The sequence below is a fragment of the Xiphophorus couchianus genome, chromosome 4 (assembly GCF_001444195.1).
Source record: "Xiphophorus couchianus chromosome 4, X_couchianus-1.0, whole genome shotgun sequence".
Taxonomy (NCBI): Eukaryota; Metazoa; Chordata; class Actinopteri; order Cyprinodontiformes; family Poeciliidae; genus Xiphophorus; species Xiphophorus couchianus.
In genome coordinates, this window is record NC_040231.1 from 19,927,835 (window position 1) to 19,947,883 (window position 20,049).

Sequence of the window (20,049 nt, forward strand, 5' to 3'; positions counted from 1 at the left end):
ATGCTTGAATTATTGATGGATTCCTGCGTTGGCGACAGGAGCTTGTTGAAGGGAAAAAAGGGGGGTAGGGTGGGTGATGGTGGTAGTTCAGTTCATCTGGTTACCATAGCACCGCCCTCGAGAGAGTTGCAGCTTTCATTTTTAGGGTTGCTGTCCTTGATTTTTTTTTTTTTTTTTTTTTATAAAATTGGATATTGTCTGCATCCTCAGCTGCAGTCTGCATGTAAAATCAACAGAAACACAATATATAGACATGTTCTGTAGCTAAAGCACACACACACACACATACAAATGGCCACAAATGTGGTAAGCAGCTGGCCAGCGGTCAGGCGCGGAGCTGCTGTCGCTGACCTCGGTGCTGAACACGACGTCAGATGAACTTGCTCTCATCACAGGAGACACCATCCAGCCTCCCTCCCTCTTTGATTTAATGCTTCTGTTCCAACGCCCCATTTTCTTATTTGGCTTTTTATATTTAGCAGTTTTCTCATGCGGTAGATGATCGCTCTGTTTGGTATTTTTGTTGAACCCACACTGCTCTCTCCGTACGCTGCAGGCTCTCACTTTCGCTCGTCTTTGGCGGTGATGGCACTTTGTGCGGCTACTGTACTCCAGGCGGGAGGAGAGCTGCTGGTGGATGGAGGCGCGCACCTCGTTTGAATTCCTCTCTTTGTCAAAAGGGGTTTTCGTCACGAGGTTTTGTCACAATTGCGCTGAAAATTAAACTCGCCTGCTGGATCGTCGTCTCCCTGGGCTCAGACTCCCTCCACCTTCGTTTTGTCGCTTTCCTGCCGCTAGCCGCGGCAGTCGGCCATCCTGCGCTGTAACATGATGCCGAGACAGTAAAATTATTATTATTATTATTATTTATTTATTTTTTTTTAAAGAACAGTCAACACACAAAAACTGGACATGGAGTCCATGAAGACAGGGGTCAAGGACTTTGCAGGGAAGACCCTGGGTCAGATACACAGGTAGGGGCAGGCTTTTAAACTTAAATATACGTTAAATTGCTCTATTTTTTCCCCACAACGCTGCATCGCTGTGGATGCATGGCTCAACTTAATGTTTTTAAATGGCTTACAGAGATGGCTAGTCACGCCTCTGTCAGTGAGAATAAAATTATGTAATCGCATGTGCGTGCATGTGTGCGTGTGTGCGATGTTTACAGAGCTCGGATGCCTCTGGATGAAGCGGCCTTAACATGAAGCTTATTGGCAGATTGGTGAAACGGGGCGCGAGGATTTCTTGATGTTCGCTGACAATTTCCAAGTCATTACGATCCAGGATGTAACGAGGGCCTGCATCCACCGAGCATGTTGAAATCATCCATTCCAACGAATTTTTAAAAATATCTTTACGTTTTGTTTTTTTTAACAATCCAGGAATTGAACATTGTCATTCATGTCCGGACGAGTATGCTTTTCTTTAGACTTAAAGCTACATTTATACCAGTCCTTTTCCCTTCTGGATTCATGTTCAGTTTTAGATATACATCTGCGCACTCTGCACGTGAAGTTAAATGAATCTGAATTAATTTAACTTCAGATTAAATTAGGCTCAGGTAATGTCACACTCTTCCCAAGCCCTCCCCAATTTTCGTTTCTTTTCGATTTTCTGGTTCCTTGTAGAGTAACTCTGGTCGCGCAATCCACAGAGGATTTTAAGAGGGTGTGTGCAGCTGTGTTGTTCATCCTTTCGCAATCGGCATTTTGCGCGTATCAATTTGTAAATGAACGTGCTTTTGCTGAAAGGAAGTGTGGGGCGGGAGGGGGAGAGGAGTTTGAGGAAAGCCCACAGACGAGCGTCTGCAGGCTGGTGCTGCTGCTGCTGCTGCTGCTGTGTCTCTGAATACTAATGAGCGTGAAAGTGTAAGGCTGCTGCAATGCGGTACAGTCAGGAACATTTTGATCCATTTTCAACTTGCAGGCCAAACTCTGTTATTCTGATTCTCTCCCCTTAGATTTCTTTTTATTATTGTTATTTTTGAGTGGATGCAGAGGGGGCAATTTTGACGTTGTACGTACCTGTGGTATTTCTTCTGTCTTTCACTCCTCAACTTGATAACATCTCATTTATTTTTCTCAATGGCACAGAAGAGAACAGCGTGTGCTGAAGGACACTGTTGCTCCAGAGGCCTCATCGGGCATTTGAGTCATTGTATTTCACATTAAATTACCTGAAATCTTTAGGATTACGCACGTAAAGCATCAGCCTACTGTAAAAGAAAGCATGAGGAAAAACGCTGGTCTTCTAAAAAAAAAATAAAAATAAAAAAAATCAATTTCCTCTAAATTTAAGATGATCTTGTGTTACATTATTTCAAACGCCATCACCGTCTCTTAATAAGGAATGTTTTTTTTTTTTTTTTTTTTTGTGAGTGGGGACTCAGCAGACGGTGTTTCCTTCACCTGACTGTCTGCAGGGTGATAGAAAGGAGGCAGAAAACCGGGGAGGTGATCGAGCTGACGGAGGATGGGCGGCCTCGGGAGGCCGCGGAGAAAAAGCCCCCGCTGTGTGACTGCACGTGTTTCGGTTTGCCGCGCCGCTACATCATCGCCATCATGAGCGGCTTAGGCTTCTGCATCTCCTTCGGCATCCGATGCAACCTGGGCGTGGCTATCGTGAGCATGGTCAATAACAGCACCGTCCACCAGAACGGCAAGATCATCATCAAGGAGGTGTGTGACGACGGCAGACGCACGCTTTTACGCACGATAAAAAAAAAGAGAGAGAGAGAGAAAAAAATAATAAAATTCTGACTGGACATTCATGAGATGATATTATTTGTTTTTGGTCAGGAAAGATAAAGGAGAAAACAGGGTGCATTTCCCCCAACAGGAGTCAAAAAGGCCTTTTACTGCAATACGAGTCAACAGAATAATCCATTCAATAGTGCAAATAGCTTCTTATCACAATGAACTAAAGTGAAAATATGTCAACTTTAAAATGAAGATAAAACGAAGGAGATCACATAACGCCATGTTTATTGATAAAACAGATTTGGAAAAAATCCGTTTATGTTCAACATGAATTTATAACCTACCTGCCACTTTATTATTAAACTGATTTTTTTTCTGAAACCTCACACTGGTGAATTACAAAACCATAAATGCTTAGTTTCAGATACATTTTTTATGTGTTTTACACTCAAGTACAACAATTATTCGATCGCTAAAAGATAAAACAGGTTCATTGTGTTTTACTTGTTATAAGCCAGTATCTTATTTTTCATTTAGTGTTGTTATGCTTTTCTAATCGGATCGTTGCTATTCAATTTTCCAGCCTACATATTTCATGATGTGAAGGAAATCTGCAAAGTCATCTCTGCAACAAAATTTTTTTTTTCCAGCTAATCCAATTTTCAATATATATATTTTTTTTCCTCACCAGAAAGCTAAGTTCAACTGGGACCCGGAGACAGTGGGAATGATCCATGGATCTTTTTTCTGGGGCTACATTGTGACGCAAATCCCGGGAGGATACATTTCCTCGAGGCTGGCAGCAAATAGGTTGGCGGCACCGATAATTTTTCATAAATAATGACAAATATTAGAAGAATAACAACAATACAAACACTCTCTTTTGGTTAAAATGTAATTAAATATAGCACGATTGCATTTTTTTAAGTGACACAAAATCATCTCTATTCTCCTCGTTTGCATTTAATGAATTATATCCCGAATGGTTAATATTAACCACAGACTAAATCAATGCAGATGAGGGGATATAAAACCCGTCCTGTGCAATAAATGCTGAATACAGGGCAGTAAAATAGAGAATAACTCCAAGAAGCAGCAGACAGTAAGGCAGCGGGCTGGCGGCCCTGCAGCTCCTGGTGTCACGGCTCCGTGCCACCTGTTAATGAGCTCCCTGGGGAGACCAGGGTCTAATCTGTCGCTCTCTCGGGGTATGGATACCAGACCCGCACTACTTGCCAAAGGCTTTTATTCCCCCCGCCAATGTCTCGGCCATTGTAATTACGCATGACTTACTACACAGACACCCAGCAGTAGGCCCATTACCATGACAGTGCAAATTTTATAAATATATATAAAGAGGAAGTTTTAAAGAAAAGGTTGGCTTTTGAAAATGACATGCAACATTAGTCTAATGGATATTTGGGAAATGTACAACCAATGTGTCAGTCCGCAGGAAATTACCCAGATTTTCAGTACAAGCCTTTTGCTATTGATATCTTCCTGTAACCTGATTGGCGGGCCTGTAACTCCGCTTGATTGACGCGTGCGGTTTAATCTAATCATTTGGTCTCGTGCCCGACAGTGGCCTCCACCGGATTAGGGCTCGCCCCCCTCCACGTAAAGCTGAGTGCGGTGGGAGAACGTGCCAGAAATGACAAATATGGGGTTTCAGTGGCCTTGGCTGGGATATAAATAGCCTAACCTTCCGAAAGAAAAGTAGCTATAAATTGGTCGTTTTTAATGTACTTTTCTTGATTTTAGTCACAAAAAAGAGGGTAGAGAAACCATTTTCTCCGTTTCTTTTTGCAAGGTATCGCACAGTATCCTGGAAATCAGTCCCCCCACCCCACCCTATTGCTATCAAACGACATTACTCTGTTTTCTTTTTACTGTGCGAAAGTGAGAGTGGTTACCAAGCGACTGTGAGAGCACCGCAGCTTTTTATGATTTATTTCTGACGACGCTTAAAGAGGATGCGTGCAGCTAATCGTCACCAAATACGAAAATGATCTGCAAAAAGTATTTTTTTTAACGTAAAGAAAAAAGTGTGATTACAGATGCTTTACTGTTTTGTAAAAAAAAAAAAAAAAAAAGTGTAATGAAAAGACCTCATTGCTAATTTATTTGATCAAATCCTTTCTCAGTTAAATAATTCAAGCTAAAACCCCACAAAGAAGCATTACTCTAGCAATCACAGTGCTAAAATGCCATTATTTTTAATGTTTTTATCTTTAATATTTACAGGGTATTTGGTGCAGCTATTGTCCTCACCTCCACTCTCAACATGTTCATCCCCTCTGCTGCTCGAGTCCACTACGGGTGTGTTATTTTTGTCAGAATATTACAAGGACTCGTTGAGGTGAGATCATCTAAATGCCTTCCACCTCCTCGTTTTGACTGGAAATAACGTAAAACATATTTAATTCTTTTAAAATGTAGCTTTGCTATGTTTCAATTAAATCCACCAGCAAAACAGTACAGGGACTGATTGTAGCAGGCTTTCTGGATATGTAGCCAGAGGAAATTTGAGATGAGCTTTATTGATCTGATCCACTACAGTTTGTTTTTGTAGGACATTCAGCTCTGGTTTTTCTTACGTCATGCATTGTATCCTGGATACGCAGCATCAGCAGTGTGCCCCCCACCTGCACCTTAGCGATATATTAGAGGGAAAATTCAGATTTAAGTCGCATCACTCCTCTGACTTTATTTTGAAAAAAATAAGCAGATAAACTTGCCTGTTGTGAGCATTTCCAACAACTAAATGTAGAAAAGCCCTCCTGGTTTTACAGTTCTTTAAAAAAAACAAATGTAAAAGGGAAATACATTTTAATTCATTATTTAGTCCTTTAAAGACTGACTGCTTTATACACTGTTCTGCTGCAACAAGAAAGAACATGCAGACTGTAATTTCCGCAATTTCTTCTAATTAGCAGCTGATAAACATTTGACATCCAGATTCCTGCATTGCTCCTTAAACAGCTCATCAGGTGCTAAGTTTGTTCATGGTTATAGCAGGGGTGAAAATGTTAATTTCTGTTAGTCATTGTGCTAAATAAGTGTTTGTTCAGCTTCATGTGTGGGCAGAGCTTTCCAGGATAGACTGCCAGGGTACCTCAGACTCAACTAAATGCAGCATACTGCAAATATCATCTACTGTAATGTATACTTACAATACACAACTGTATGTAAACAAGTGGATATAAATAGCTTGTGATTTAGAATAAAGCTGGTGCCTTTGTATGAATGGACTAAGTTAATAGTGACCCTCATTGTGGTGTGTTCAGGGAGTGACTTATCCAGCCTGTCATGGCATCTGGAGCAAGTGGGCTCCACCATTAGAAAGGAGTCGCCTGGCTACCCTCTCATTTTGTGGTAAACAGATATTTTCCTTAATAAACATGCTCCTCAACTGTACATCTATATTTGTTATAATATTCACATGTCTAATTGTAAATGTGTTGATGTTCTTGTTTGTTAGGCTCTTATGCTGGTGCTGTGGTAGCGATGCCTCTGGCTGGAATCCTGGTCCAGTACACTGGATGGTCCTCAGTGTTTTATGTCTATGGCAAGTAAATGGATGAATGGACGTGTTCTGCTTACATTTAGGTGGAAGTGTTTCTAAGCTCTAGACTCTGATAGCAAAAGAGTCCAGTGAAAGTCAAACGGATTTATCCAGGCAGACTGAGTATTGATTTCTCTCCCCCGTTGTTTTGGTTTGTCAATAAACAGCCCCCCGTCTTTCCCTCCAAACTGGATACAGTTAGCTCTCCTGTCTGGGTTTATTTTTCTTTTTCCTCTCTGGCATTTTGGTTGACACGTCCTCCAAATGCTCATATTTGAGGTCAAGATTATCTGCAGTACTTAATCTGTGATTAACCAAAGATTTTAAATATGTTTCTCTTGCAGGATGCTTCGGCATTTTCTGGTACATGTTCTGGATCCTTGTGTCTTACGAGAGCCCTGCTGATCACCCTTCCATCACTGATGAAGAGCGTGTCTACATAGAGGAGAGCATTGGAGAGAGTGCCAAGTTGATGGGTCCATCAGAGGTAAGACGGCATCAACTAGGAATCAAAACTGCACATAAAAATGACTTACTGGTTTTATTTGTTTCTCAGCTGTCTATTTCTATTTATAAATCAATCAATTTTTAATGATTTCTAGAAATTCAAGACCCCTTGGAAGAAGTTCTTCACCTCTATGCCTGTCTATGCAATCATTGTGGCGAACTTCTGCAGGAGCTGGACCTTCTACCTGCTGCTCATCAGTCAGCCTGCATACTTTGAGGAAGTGTTTGGCTTTGAGATAAGCAAGGTGGGCCATGTTGCATAAACATAAAGCATAAATAAATGACCAAGTGAGTCATGCTTCAGCTAATGTAGATGGAGGACATGCTCTATGAGATGAACATATACACTGTGCAGCAACGGCACCTGATTTCACAACATATATATCTATATCTTTTTGAACAACACAGACTTTTTTTACTATTCAAGAAATGGAAATTTAAGTAACAGGAGAAGTAAATAAGACAGACACATTGTGTAATTGCATTATTAATAAGGAGAAATGCAACAAGTTTAACTTGGTGTACAAAGGGGCAATATTGCATTTTTTTTTTTTACAATATCCTTGACAGCCCACTCAACATTTTGTTTTTACACAAACAATCAAATGACTTTGATATTGATGACATATAATGAGAAATTTTCTGAATTTGCATACATGGGGAAAATTTTTTTCCAGATGCCTTTGGAGCGTCTTTCAAAGTTTTTATCTTTGGACACAGGCTACACTCTAAAAAAAAAAAACAAAAACAAAATAATAATAATAAAAACCTCTCTAATTTATGGTAAATGTCGGCAGCTGTGGTTGCCAGAATTTTACCTACAAATATGGATTTAATCGTATTTATACAAGACATTTTTTTTTTACATTCTACATTGTACAGTTCAGTATTGATGTTATTTTCTCTCTTTCCTTGGTTATGTTTTATCTTAACATTTTTCTGAGAGGCCTGAAAAAAATGTCTCCAAACTCAAGCAGAAGGCGTATTGGAAGACATGTTTATAAAGAGAAATTATTCTTCTATAAATGATCAACAAAAGAACCTCCTTGGTTCTGTGTGAGTTCGTTGTTTTTCCCAAAACCTTAAATTTATATATTCAGACACTGTAGCCATATTATTAAAGTGTGACAAAAAACGTGTGGAAAAAGCAGCTGATGTCTAACAAGACTTGGAACTAATGAAATCATTTTTGCAAACTCGCGGTGTTAACACTCCCGCAAGCAGACATCAACAAAATGTTCATTAAACCTCAATGTCAGTCATAATTAGATATTTCTTTATTTAGTTTGTTTTTTCTGTTTGGAAAGGCAACAATAAGAGAGAAATAGTCATTTGCATTATTTTTTTTAAATTTAAATGCTTGAGTGCAGATTTAATCTGTATCTTAAAGTTGTTTTTGTTCTGTTTTTATAGGGAAAGTAGATGATTAAACATTTTCCTTATTCTCAGGTGGGCATACTCTCTGCCCTCCCTCACTTGGTGATGACCATCATTGTGCCCATCGGCGGTCAGCTGGCCGACTACCTGCGCAGCAGGAACATCTTGACAACAACCACTGTCAGGAAAATAATGAACTGTGGAGGTGAGAAAGCTGAACCGCGGATGAATGAGAAAGAAAAAAATCATGTCCACACTTCTCTTGCTCAGCCGCAGGGTGTAACTTTCACAGCTGTTGTTTTTTTTTTGCCCTTTTTTTTCTGCTCTGTCGGATGGATTTTAGAGATGAGTTTGTTTGTATTTTTGTAAAATCTATCTGTACAATACTTCAAGCTCTCAGGTTGACTCACTCCGTGAGTGTGGGTCACTGTGCATTGATTTCATATCTGTCAGCTATGTAATTGAGTGCAGAGCATGTATCATGCCTAATTCAATTGGCATCGTGATGACCAGCAAGCGCCCCCCGGGCTTTTTGTGTACTTTGTGTGCGCACGTGTGACCCGCTGTCTCTCTTCCTGCTAGGATTTGGCATGGAGGCCACATTGCTGCTGGTGGTGGGGTATTCCCACAGCAAAGGGGTGGCAATTTCCTTCCTTGTGCTGGCAGTGGGCTTCAGTGGATTTGCCATATCAGGTTTGTGATATGTTTCTAACTGTGTTACAAAAGACAGACAAATTATGACACAATGCTCAGTTTTGATCAAATCGCTTTATTGTACTTGTAGTGCTTACTTATATTCTAGATATCACTTAATGGGATCATTTTTTGTTGAATAAATTGAAATTTTTGTCTATATACATTAGACTGCAACTTGTAGTGGTATTCTTACCTTCCAGTCATTCAACAGATCTCAAAGCTCATGTTTTTGTTCAGTACAAAGGAAGCAAAGGATCCAGAGGTCTGTGTGCAAAATCAGTTTTGTTCCTCTTGCTCTCAAGCTTTCTGCCAGAGTCTTTAATAATTCAGTGCAAGCTGTCTCGGGGGATATGCCAGGCAGGCAGCGTGCAGCAGCTCAGGAGGACACTTACTCATTCAGCCAGTCAGAGTGGGGGAGGGAGGAGGATGTGTTGAGAGTCGTTGCCTATTTCTGCAACAAGATGGTCTGCATGTGTTCTGCTTTTATCTTCAGCTTTACTCAATGCATAGTAGATAAATATGACTAACTGAACTTGTTTCCTAAAAAAAAAACAAGATAAATGGGTCTGCAGTGTTTTAATTTCATGTTATATTTAATACCACCAGGCTTTAATGTGAACCATCTGGACATCGCTCCTCGTTATGCCAGTATCCTAATGGGCATATCTAATGGTGTTGGTACCTTGTCTGGGATGGTGTGCCCTCTAATTGTTGGTGCTATGACAAAGAACAAGGTAAATCCCAATTCTCTGCCTGTGAACATAACAAACATCCCCAGATTACATCCGGCTTAAAAAAAAATCCTGAAGGATTCTTGACATACCAGAATGAAATAGTTACATTCCTGTGCTTATTTTTATTAATTGTTTAAACATAAAAAGGACTCACCACACAGCAATGTGGTGAGTCATAGCTTAGTTGTTACATGAACTAAAACTTCACCCGCAGAAGGAGCTTAATCCAACTAATGAACTGCAAGCCAGCTAACAAGCTACCAGCTGGTTCTACTGAAACCAGTTCCAAAGTGGAGTTTTGTTATCTTAAACGAGATGCAGTTTAAAAATGGCGATGTTAACAATTTGCAGTAATTTACATAGAAATATATAATTTACTGATAAAACCATGTTGTCATGTGATCTGTTACAAATACCATGAAACAAAACAAAACAGAATGTGAAGAGTAATTGATCAGGAAAACCATCTGATGAAAAAGTAATATAAAATAAAGTCTTCCATGACATTTTTTTATTAACTTTCCATTTCCATGCAGTTAAGCCAAAACTACTCATTCTTCTGACAGATTTAGCCTTACGTAATGTTTTTATTTTACAAACAATTTTTCTTTTAAATTTTTTTACTAGAAGTAATATTAACATTTGGTGAGGCCCAGAGTCTTGATTTGAATCTGATAGAGAGTCTATGGGGTGAGCAAAAAATTGGGTTATAGCATGGAGGCAATCCAACTTCTGAAATATGGAGATTATCACCAAAACTGAATCTTCAAAAATCCATTGGCCTTTTTTTAATGAAAATAGTTTGAGTACCGAAATGCCTTTCAAGATATTTCCATTGATCATTGACAAGGTCATAAGAAATTTTATAGACTTGTCATGAAATTTAGAAAGCAAACAAATAAATAAATAACTTTTTTTTTCAATTTTTATACTTCTCAACTGTATCACTACATATCAGGAAATTCTTAGGTAATGAATAATCTTCCAGGGGTGTGAATATTTATTTATTCATTTTTAATTATTGTTGAGCATTAAGCTGAGACATACAAATTTCCCCCCTTTGGGAATCAAAAAAGTATTATTATTATTATTATTATTATTATTATTATTATTGAAAACTGTGTCACTTGAATAAATGGTGATTAATGATTTTTTTAGTAACAACTTCTCTTTGCCAGCACATGGTCACAAGAGAAAATTTTGTTCTTTAAATAGGAACAGAATAAGTTATTAAAAAAAATAGCAAAGAACTGTCTTATTCATTTTACTGAAGAAGAGAGTAAAACGTCTGTTTTAGTCTGGTTGCTTCCTCAGTATTTTCATGTTAATAAATATGATATTTTTCTTTCTTTGCTTCAGACTCGAGAAGAGTGGCAGTACGTATTCCTGATAGCCTCCATGGTGCACTATGGAGGAGTTGTCTTCTATGGGATCTTTGCCTCTGGAGAAAAACAGCCATGGGCCGACCCGGAACTCACTAGTGAGGAAAAATGTGGCTTCATTGATGAAGATGAGCTGGCGGAGGAGACTGGTGACATCACCCAGAGTTACGGAGCTTTTGGGGGTGCAGCCAAAACGTACGGTGCGACCACACAGGTGAATGGAGGCTGGGCAACCGGCTGGGAGAAGACGGAGGAGTACGTTCAAGAGGAAGCACAGGAAGGAGGCTATGGATACAGGCAGGAAGAAGGGTATTCTTAGGCCAAACACAAAGTTTTGTGATACATGAGTTGACTTTGTTTCCTGAGTGTGCATCAGTTTTAGTCCTAAGAATATCAACAAATGAGAAACAAGAGAAGCTACAATCTATTGTCTTATTGTTTGCACAGAAAAACCCTAAAAAATTATCAATTCAGTGTACAAATTACTAATATATATAAGTACATATATATAAGAAGAAGAATACAACATTTGATGACTAGAGGTGTAGCACATATCAATTTGGCAGTATGTAAATGTACTATTATGCATATTAATAATAGATATTTATTTGGAGTGCAATTGTGTGTAAACTTGTACATCTTCATCCCATCAGCTGAGGCTTTCTGACCACACTGAAGCCTGTAGGATTACATGAAAGCACACTGGTCAGCTAAACATTTAGTGAACAACATCCAAGAAGCCAGCCATCTCAGTGTAGAAATATGTTAGTACATAGCACTGTAAACAGGAATTAAACTCTCTGTTGTTATAGATTGTACTGTATCTCTTCTGAAATGCGTGTCCTTGCAGTGCACCAATATTATTTATTTTCCTATCACTGGCTTTTGGATGTGAATAACCTCTAGATTAGAGATTCAACAAGTAACAAATTGATTTTGATGAATGTTTTGGTAAAACAAGAGGTTACTGAAATGTTTTTACTTGTCAATTTGATAACTGAGCACATCTGCAGTTTACTGTTTGATTTCTGCAAACCATTGCATCATAATGTGCTTTATTCCAGTAATTATTCTGCCAAACCACATCGAGTTGAACTAATGCATTCTTAAAGGAGTTTTTTCAAATCAAACCTATGAGACAGAAATATTAAAGAGTAAATATATATGAGTTTGAGGATTAAATATGCACCACATGGGACCAAGATGTCAAAGGTCAAACTTGGCCTTAAAATGGGTTTGTGCAATGAAAAAGTAAAAAAAAAAGAGACCAAAATCAGTATGGAAATGGTGATATTACACGGCCAAAAACCTCAAATTATTTCTTAAAAATAAAACATAATATTTAATAAAGTAAATATGCATATAGTTGTTGAGCAGGTAGGTAACTTTAAATGCATATTGTTAGGGTTCATACTGAAATATAGCAGGACCCCAGAGACTAAAATTTAATGGAACCATAATATTAAAGATTCATGACATTCAGGGTAATTTCTTGTATTTTTTTTATTCAGTTTTTATATTTCAATAAATGAAGGTAAATAGGTTTCATTAGCTATTGGCAGAGAATCCTTTCTTTACAATATATGTAATTAAATAAGAGTAAAATATGGTTTAAATGTCATGCAATGTAATTTTGCACGTTATTCATCATACAGTTTGAGGTCAGTTGGCACAAATCTAAATATTCATATTTTTCCCATCATTTTTCCTCTTTTTTCATCTTGTTGAAAGTAAACAAAAGTTGGATGAGTTAATATCTTAAGATTAATACAGAAGTTATGAACATTCCTACACAAGTATTTGGTATTTGTTTACATATACACTTAAGACATTTTACCAGAATAAAATATTTTTATTTATAGAATGAATATACAGTTGAAGTGGCAATCACTGCTGTGTAAAATTTAGTTCTTTTTTAAACTTCTGATTGTTCTTTTTTTTTTTCCCCATTATTGAATGGAAGTAAGAATGGAGATTTTATGCTTCACTGACAGTTGTAAAACTATTGCCTTTATGTTTGCAAATCTGGGGAGACGTTTTCTATGGAGCCCTCCAGGTGGCAGGAGTCGGTATGAAAACATCAATCTAGTCTGTCTCCTAAGATATAACAGATGTGGAAAATATTTTTCTGCAGTTTAGGAGGTTATGGCTAAATTGTTTCTTCCAAGCTCAATAACTTCTGAACAAGTTGTCAAACCAAGCACAAAGGCAGAGAAGTCATATTATGAGTTGGAAGACATTAAATAAAGTGAACTCAAACTAGAAATTATACACGAGACCAAAATTATACATGCATGTGTGTTTCCATACATAAACCTCTGATTACAATTTACAAGTCTTGAATATCCGTTGCCTTTTTTTAATGCTGGAGTTTAGGTTACTTTAATTTTCCAGTGTATGTCTACTCCTCCACTCTGCTGCAATCCACAACCTACAGATTACTAAACTGAGAGAACGTTTCAAGAGCTTTTTCTTTGTCTCTGTCTGGGCGCCATATATTTCTCCCTGGAAAGAACAAACAACATGCATTACAATCACCTTTTATTTTCCTTCTACATTTTCACTGATAACGTCTGAATGGGGTCAACTTGATTTGTTTTTGTCACTTATTTGTGAAGACCTCTTGTCAGCACAAAGTAGATGTGTGTGGATGTGTATTTATGCATGGAACAAAGTGAAATTTGTACATATTTGTATGTCCATTTGTCTCTGTTTCTTTTAAACTTGTCTTTGTCTCAGAAACTGTTACTGATGCTTCGATTTCTTTGCACAATTAACCAAAGGTACATTAAAAAAAAGAAAACAACAAAATGAAGCTTTATTTCAGCTAAAAGTCTAATGTTTCAAGGTAGAACAGGCCGTCAATAATGAGGCTCCACCACAGTTAGCCAGTAGTGTGCAGGTGATACCAAACACCCCTCAGTGTACAAAGCAATAAATTCATAGTAACAGCTCTGATCAAATGTCACAGACAGTTATGATTTTGCATATTTTTTATGCATTTCTTTAGAAGTCGTGTTTTTAAATGTAGAAAAGAAACACTTGTAAAGAAAATCTATGTGTATAAATATATAGTTGTAGAGTCCAACACAAACAGCTTTGATGAGAAAAAGTCAATGCGTTTGTGAACGGGCTGCTCACCAGATGAGAATGATAACAAAGAGCTCCACCTGAGAGGTGGGCGCTCTTCTTCTTGTTTCTGATTTTTTGCTTTGGTGTCGTCCACACTGAATGTGTTGCTGTGCTGCTGTTCTTCCTCTCTGTTTCACTCGTTCTCTCTCTTTCTCTTTCACTCTCTTTCTCTCTCTGCTCACCTCCCCGATTTTCCTCTGCATTTAGTTTGATTAGTGTCTTTGATTCAGTAGACGGACTCTCCCTCCATCAAACCCCATGTGCATTCCTTCCCTTGTACAGCATTTCACTGTCACTATGTTCACTGACATTGCAGCTGAAGTCTAAACATGCAAGTTTTGACAAAAACGACAAATGTGCAACATGAAATAGTGAGACGTTTCCTGTTTTGTGCCTCAAAGTTACTGCGTGATTATATGCTTCTGTTGGTTTGTAAATTGAGAGGTTTGTAGATGTCAAAATGAAATAATATATTTCCTTTTTTGCTATAAAAAAGTAAACAAACCTGTGTTTGCTTGGAGTATCTGTGTCAACAAGTGCAGTAAGTGCAGCTGCTTTGTGGTTTACGTTTAAGTTTATTTTATGGTCATGTTTAGACAACCCACTTATTTACACATTGGCAATTACAGAGTTACAATATGAATAATTTGGACTGCAAATCCAATATTCACTTCCCACTTTAATCTATTCTTTTCCTGAGGGAACTGTCTACCTCCTTAGCTACTAAATATTTCAGTGCCAAATGGAGTCAATGAAAAACCCAGTTAGCACCATTGCAAGAAGCTTCAATCCACAGAACAATTAGTCAAAGCTTATTACCTAGATGCAACATTAGCTGTTTTCTGTGTTTTTCATTCATGATGGCAATAAATGCCCTAAAACCAAAGGACATGCTTAATAAATTCATAAAGTGTGTTCCTATTGTATTTCTGCAGACAACTGCTTGACAACACCTAAAATATGATGAAACAATAATCAACCCTCCTATTGAGTAAAATGATGTGGAAATATCATTAGGTGAGGATCTCTGTCAGTCTGAGCAGATCCAGAGGCTACAGGAAGTGCACAGTTAATGGCTGCCCTCCTTCTCCGTCTGTGAAATCAATAAGGTCGGTCCCCAGTGTTCGGCTGGACCTATTGACCACTCCAAGTTCTTAATGGAGATGAGAGGAAGGGGGAGCACTTACTGAGCTATTTGGATGTGTTGTGATTTGTGATCTGGCAGCAAACTATGCCTACAAATCTCATACATGTTGTGGACAATCAGAAATATCACAGCAAAAGAGATCTTTAAACTGAGCATGCCTACAAATATGCAGTTTTAAATTATTTTTGATAGAAATAGAGTAATAAGTGCAGAAAGGAAATATTTCTCTTCCCAGTGTCACTCTCTAGCTTGCTTTGAAGGGATCCAAAGGTGTTTACAGACGAGAAAGATATACAGTCCCTCTAGTGCATTCTGCTCCAACGCTCCTTAATCAAACACCTGATTACCTTCTTGGCATGTCAGCAAGTTTTGTAACAGTCTGGTCACTAAACATTTATGTGATTCAGGTGTATTGGAGCAGAGATGCATCCAAAAGTTGCAGGACAGTGGGATTTGAGAACTGGGGATGTAACTCCCAGGTCTAGCGAGCTTTGAGTCCAATCCATGGTCTCCTTTTTTATGTCCAAAAAACCTCTAAAGGAAGATTTCCAGATTGGATGCCCAATACCACTTTAACTGACTACTTATAATATGAATGTGCAGTGGTTCTCTTCCCATCAACACACTAACTTAAAAGTAGAGACAAACATCATAAAGTACACATTTCAGAACCTTGGTGAAAAGGAGAGGTTAAAGTACTATTATTGTCCTAGAGACTTTCTTGATTTGGTTTTCTGGAAAAGATGTTTGTAAAAAAAACAACAATAAAAAAAAAAAACTAGTTTGTTAGGTGAAGGCTGTGGTAAAATGTGGCTCAAGAACTCAGATATCAATAATGCACAACCACAGAAAACATGGTATCTTGTCCTGGGGGAGAAAAATCTAACCTTGGTTGAATGGCCCAAGAAACATGACATTCTGGCTCTCTGCAGATATAAGATCTTTAGTTTCCTATTTATATGAAGCTGCATTAAGTAGCTTTACATGTTTTACCATCGACATACATCTCTTCAAACATTGTATTTCTGCCACATTTGTCATTAACCGCCGGACACATTACATAAAGCTCAACCTTAGTAACCTATTGCAGGATAAACTTGTTTTAATAAGGAGAAACAATGTGTCGTTTTAGAGTGCTGAGCACAATTAACTGTAATTTATGTGTTTAGAAAGACAGAAATTACAAATGTAATTTGAATTCTTACATTCAGCGCTTAAGGAATATAATTCAGACCACAGGCATGAATCCTAACAACACTGACGCCAAACAACTCTGCAGGATCTTTGTAAAGCCTCAAGGTGACTCAGAGATCAGATTGATGCACAACATCTGAATCACGTAATATTAAAAACATGCTCCTTATGTCTGTTTTAAGCTATGTGTGTGTACGCATGTGTGTGCTTTATTGTGACACTTTTCCTGTCTCAGTTCACTGCATGAGTTAATTTGACAAGCTCAATAAACGTGTCACCACTCTGCCCTAAACTGTTTTCTCACAGTCAACCAGCCTTATCCGTCATGCTGTCCCATTACATTTGGGTGGAGGTGACCCATAAATGTTTGTGGCCATCAACTCACCAATAAGTTACATTAAAACACACAACAGAAATGTTTGGGGGGGGAAGAGACAATCTATTGCAACTGGATGTGATGAAACCGAGACTCTAAATTATGAAAAATATGGCATGTGGCTGTGTCTGTCCCAATTCGAGAGAATGAGTTAACATATGTTGAGCCATTTTAATGATTGTTCAAGAGAGGGTAGGGGCAGGTGCTGTTTTGGCCTCACGGGATTTGGAGAATGAGAAGGGAAGGAGGGGATTGAGGAAAGTGGAACCTGATGCCAAAATCACCCTTTAATGACAGGAGGCGGGGGTTCACGACGTCATGCTCGACCTCCTGAGGTTCAGTGTATCTGATAAATAAAGCTCTGATTTGCACGGCGTCATTCCAGCAACTCTAAGCAGGTTGCAAAATGATGACAAACATTTCTCTTGATTACATGTCAAATTCGGATATTTTGCTACTTTTCACAGCTCCTAAGACCCTCAGGTGTTACTAATGCAATCTTCCTACTTCTCAATGAAAAGAGAGTTTTACTGTTTATGTTTAAGATCTCTAATGCAACTTATACTGCGTTGTATGGTCACACACACCCGCATGTGAGCTGTCCAAAGTGCTCAGAAAGGAATGACTGCGTAACACCATCCCAGGCGTGTTCCGAGAGTTACACAAAGACGTGGAGAATCCGGACAGAACTCAACTTACCACCACAGGATTGAAACATTGAGAATATTCCTATCTAGAAAATGCACTTCTAAGCTCATTCAGGATAACAGTTGCCCCCGCTCTGGATCAGTGACAATTGGTTGAAAGAAAAGAGATCAGTTCCTCCTCCCGTATGAGACAGGAAACACAATAGGCTGCACATCCCAGCCTTCAGTGCCGTAGCCATACAGCTGGTATATATTTAGCTAGCCCCCAATATCAAACGCTCTCTCCCACCACCTCCTTCATCTGCTCTGCTCATGTGATTTCCACCATCATGTCAGGAAATGCGTCATCGGTTCGTCAAGGGGGGAGCCTCTGGGGCGAGGCACTCTAATATTAGGAATTCAAACACACTCCATCTTAAACCAAATAGTATGATGCAAGATCATGAGCAAATACCTGAGAAATATAAATGCAGCGCAAATAGTCTTTCTCTTGCATTGCTTTAGACAATTAGGGTCATTTGTTTTTCATGAACACCAACCTTCTTCTTTGCTTTCATAGACTTCTCTTGTTTTCGTTTTATTGTTACACATAACAAACAGAGAGAAAATGGCAAAGTTTCACCAATTCCACCACAAAAACCTAGAATAAATTGTTAAGTCAATAAAGCTCTTGTGTTATGACCCTAAGCAGGTTGTTCCTGAGGCAGAATTAAAAAAAAGTGTAAAACAATATGCTGAAAATCATCCACTGTGACTAATTACCGAGGATGACATAACCAATTATTAGGTTGAGGTGAAAATAGGTTTTCTATGAAATTCATTTTGTTACTTACATATCTTTATTTGATATGAAATTGTGTGTGATAATCTGAAACACTTAAGGATGATTAAAAGGAAAGCAAAATTAAAGTAAATCTGTAAATTAATTTTATGAACTGTGTATAACAATGTGTCTGTTGAAATGGCTTTATTTTTATTCACAATGTGCAGACAAGCAGTGTTATGTTTTGAGAAAAATAAAACAAAAAAACATGGATTAAAATTATTAAAGACACGAGGATGTGGGATTGTTTTCTTTTACTCGGTTATTGGATCTAAAGTACCTAGACTAAGGTGTGTTTCTGTGCACATGTGTCCTTGTAGGTTTCATTCACCCTTTCCTCTTAGTGCTCTATCACCAGATGGGAGCTCACATTAGATGTGTATGTGTGCGATGGAGGGGTGGTGTGGGGGCGGAGGGGTATTTCCCAAAGCCCGAGCATCAGGCCTCCTTTTGTCCTCTTTCCTGTCACCGATGGCTTCACAGTGGGGTGACGAGCGCACTCCAAATCTCATTAAAAAGTGAGAGACGGGGTGGGAGGAGGTGTGTCAGGGCTGTTAATGTCTATTTTTTTTCTCTTAAGATAAAACCAGGGGGAAAAGCATAATCTGAAACAGATTTTACATGACAGAGTGGTGATGATAAAAGAAAAAAAAAAAAATAAATTAACAAACCATTCTCCTTCCTGAGATGATTTATTGATCTGAATTAATGTCATCGCTTTGTGTCCACCTGATTTCATTAGACACAGAGGTGAGACACATCTGATAGAGTGGTCTCCAAGCAGAGAGATAATATGAGAAACAGACTATCACAGTGCAACCCTTTTGTTGTACATTTAGAGTGGGCTGTTTGCTCACAGCCTTATCAGTGTGAGAGCTGACCATGATAAACCTGTTTTCCACCACTGTCACTTGTGTTAAACAGCAACTACCCCGATAGAAACATTCAATAAACAATCTCAATTCTCAGAGCAAGTCTCTTATTATCTCCATGTTAAACTATTAGCTGTAATTGCCACTATGAATAGCCTCCATTGTGCAACCTGCAATTTACCCATTTACCCATCAGGGCTCAAAATTGCTTTAAAATTGCAGCCGATTATCTTCATCTTCAGCAGAAACCATGAACTTGCTTGAGAATTTAAGGAGAAAAAAAATCTTGCATTCATACAACCACTTGTTTCCTTATTTACTCTCTTCTAGCAGTCAGTTCCAGCAAGAACTTGACAACGCTCATTTACACCATTCCTAGAGCTTCACGTTTTCTGTTGTTAAAGTGACAAAATGTTAGGTGCCTTTAAGAGTTGAGACGGTGAGGGTAGACACTGTGGGACCAGGGTGAGGGAGGAATAAAAGGGCGAGGCAACAAACAAATAGAGTAAAACACAATGGAGGCACTACTTTTGATATTTGCCTGCAGTCAAAGGGGAAAATGTAAAGATTTCCAGTAGAAATAAAAAATTGCTTGAGTTTTTTTTTTAAACAATTAAAATGATAAAAATATGTGTAGTAATAATTTGCTTAGCCAAAAAAAAATCTAAAAGGGATTTTTAAATTCAAGAGGGGAACGTTCTCAATGGAGAAGCTGCAGCAACATTTAAGACTCATTCTGAACATCTTGCCTGTATATCTAGAAATATCTACTTCCTGAAGATCTTTCACAGACAAAAATATCAATCAGATGTCAAGATAACACATTTGGGACATCAGAATGAAGGGAAGCTTGCAACAGGAGTCATGTGACAAGGATAAGATAAAGTCATGAGCT

The 20,049-nt window shown here is 38.4% G+C and overlaps 1 protein-coding gene across 1 annotated transcript; it reads left to right on the forward strand.

Annotated features, from left to right (window-relative positions):
* Positions 1-307: 307 nt before the first annotated feature.
* On the forward strand, positions 308-18,513 carry slc17a6b (solute carrier family 17 member 6b). The gene is made up of 12 exons (XM_028014115.1): positions 308-974; positions 2,426-2,681; positions 3,394-3,512; positions 4,947-5,061; positions 5,990-6,077; positions 6,184-6,270; positions 6,612-6,754; positions 6,870-7,019; positions 8,224-8,356; positions 8,734-8,844; positions 9,454-9,581; positions 10,941-18,513. Exons 1-12 carry the CDS (start codon positions 913-915, stop codon positions 11,280-11,282), a joined length of 1,734 nt encoding a protein of 577 aa, XP_027869916.1. The 5' UTR covers positions 308-912; the 3' UTR covers positions 11,283-18,513.
* The last annotated feature ends 1,536 nt before the right edge of the window (positions 18,514-20,049 follow it).

Excerpts from the sequence above, each read along its gene's own strand:
- slc17a6b (XM_028014115.1), top strand. The coding sequence starts at position 913 with ATGGAGTCCATGAAGACAGGGGTCAAGGACTTTGCAGGGAAGACCCTG. Across the intron at positions 5,062-5,989 it reads TATTACAAGGACTCGTTGAG|GGAGTGACTTATCCAGCCTG; the intron begins GTGAGATCATCT and ends TGGTGTGTTCAG. Across the intron at positions 9,582-10,940 it reads GTGCTATGACAAAGAACAAG|ACTCGAGAAGAGTGGCAGTA; the intron begins GTAAATCCCAAT and ends TCTTTGCTTCAG.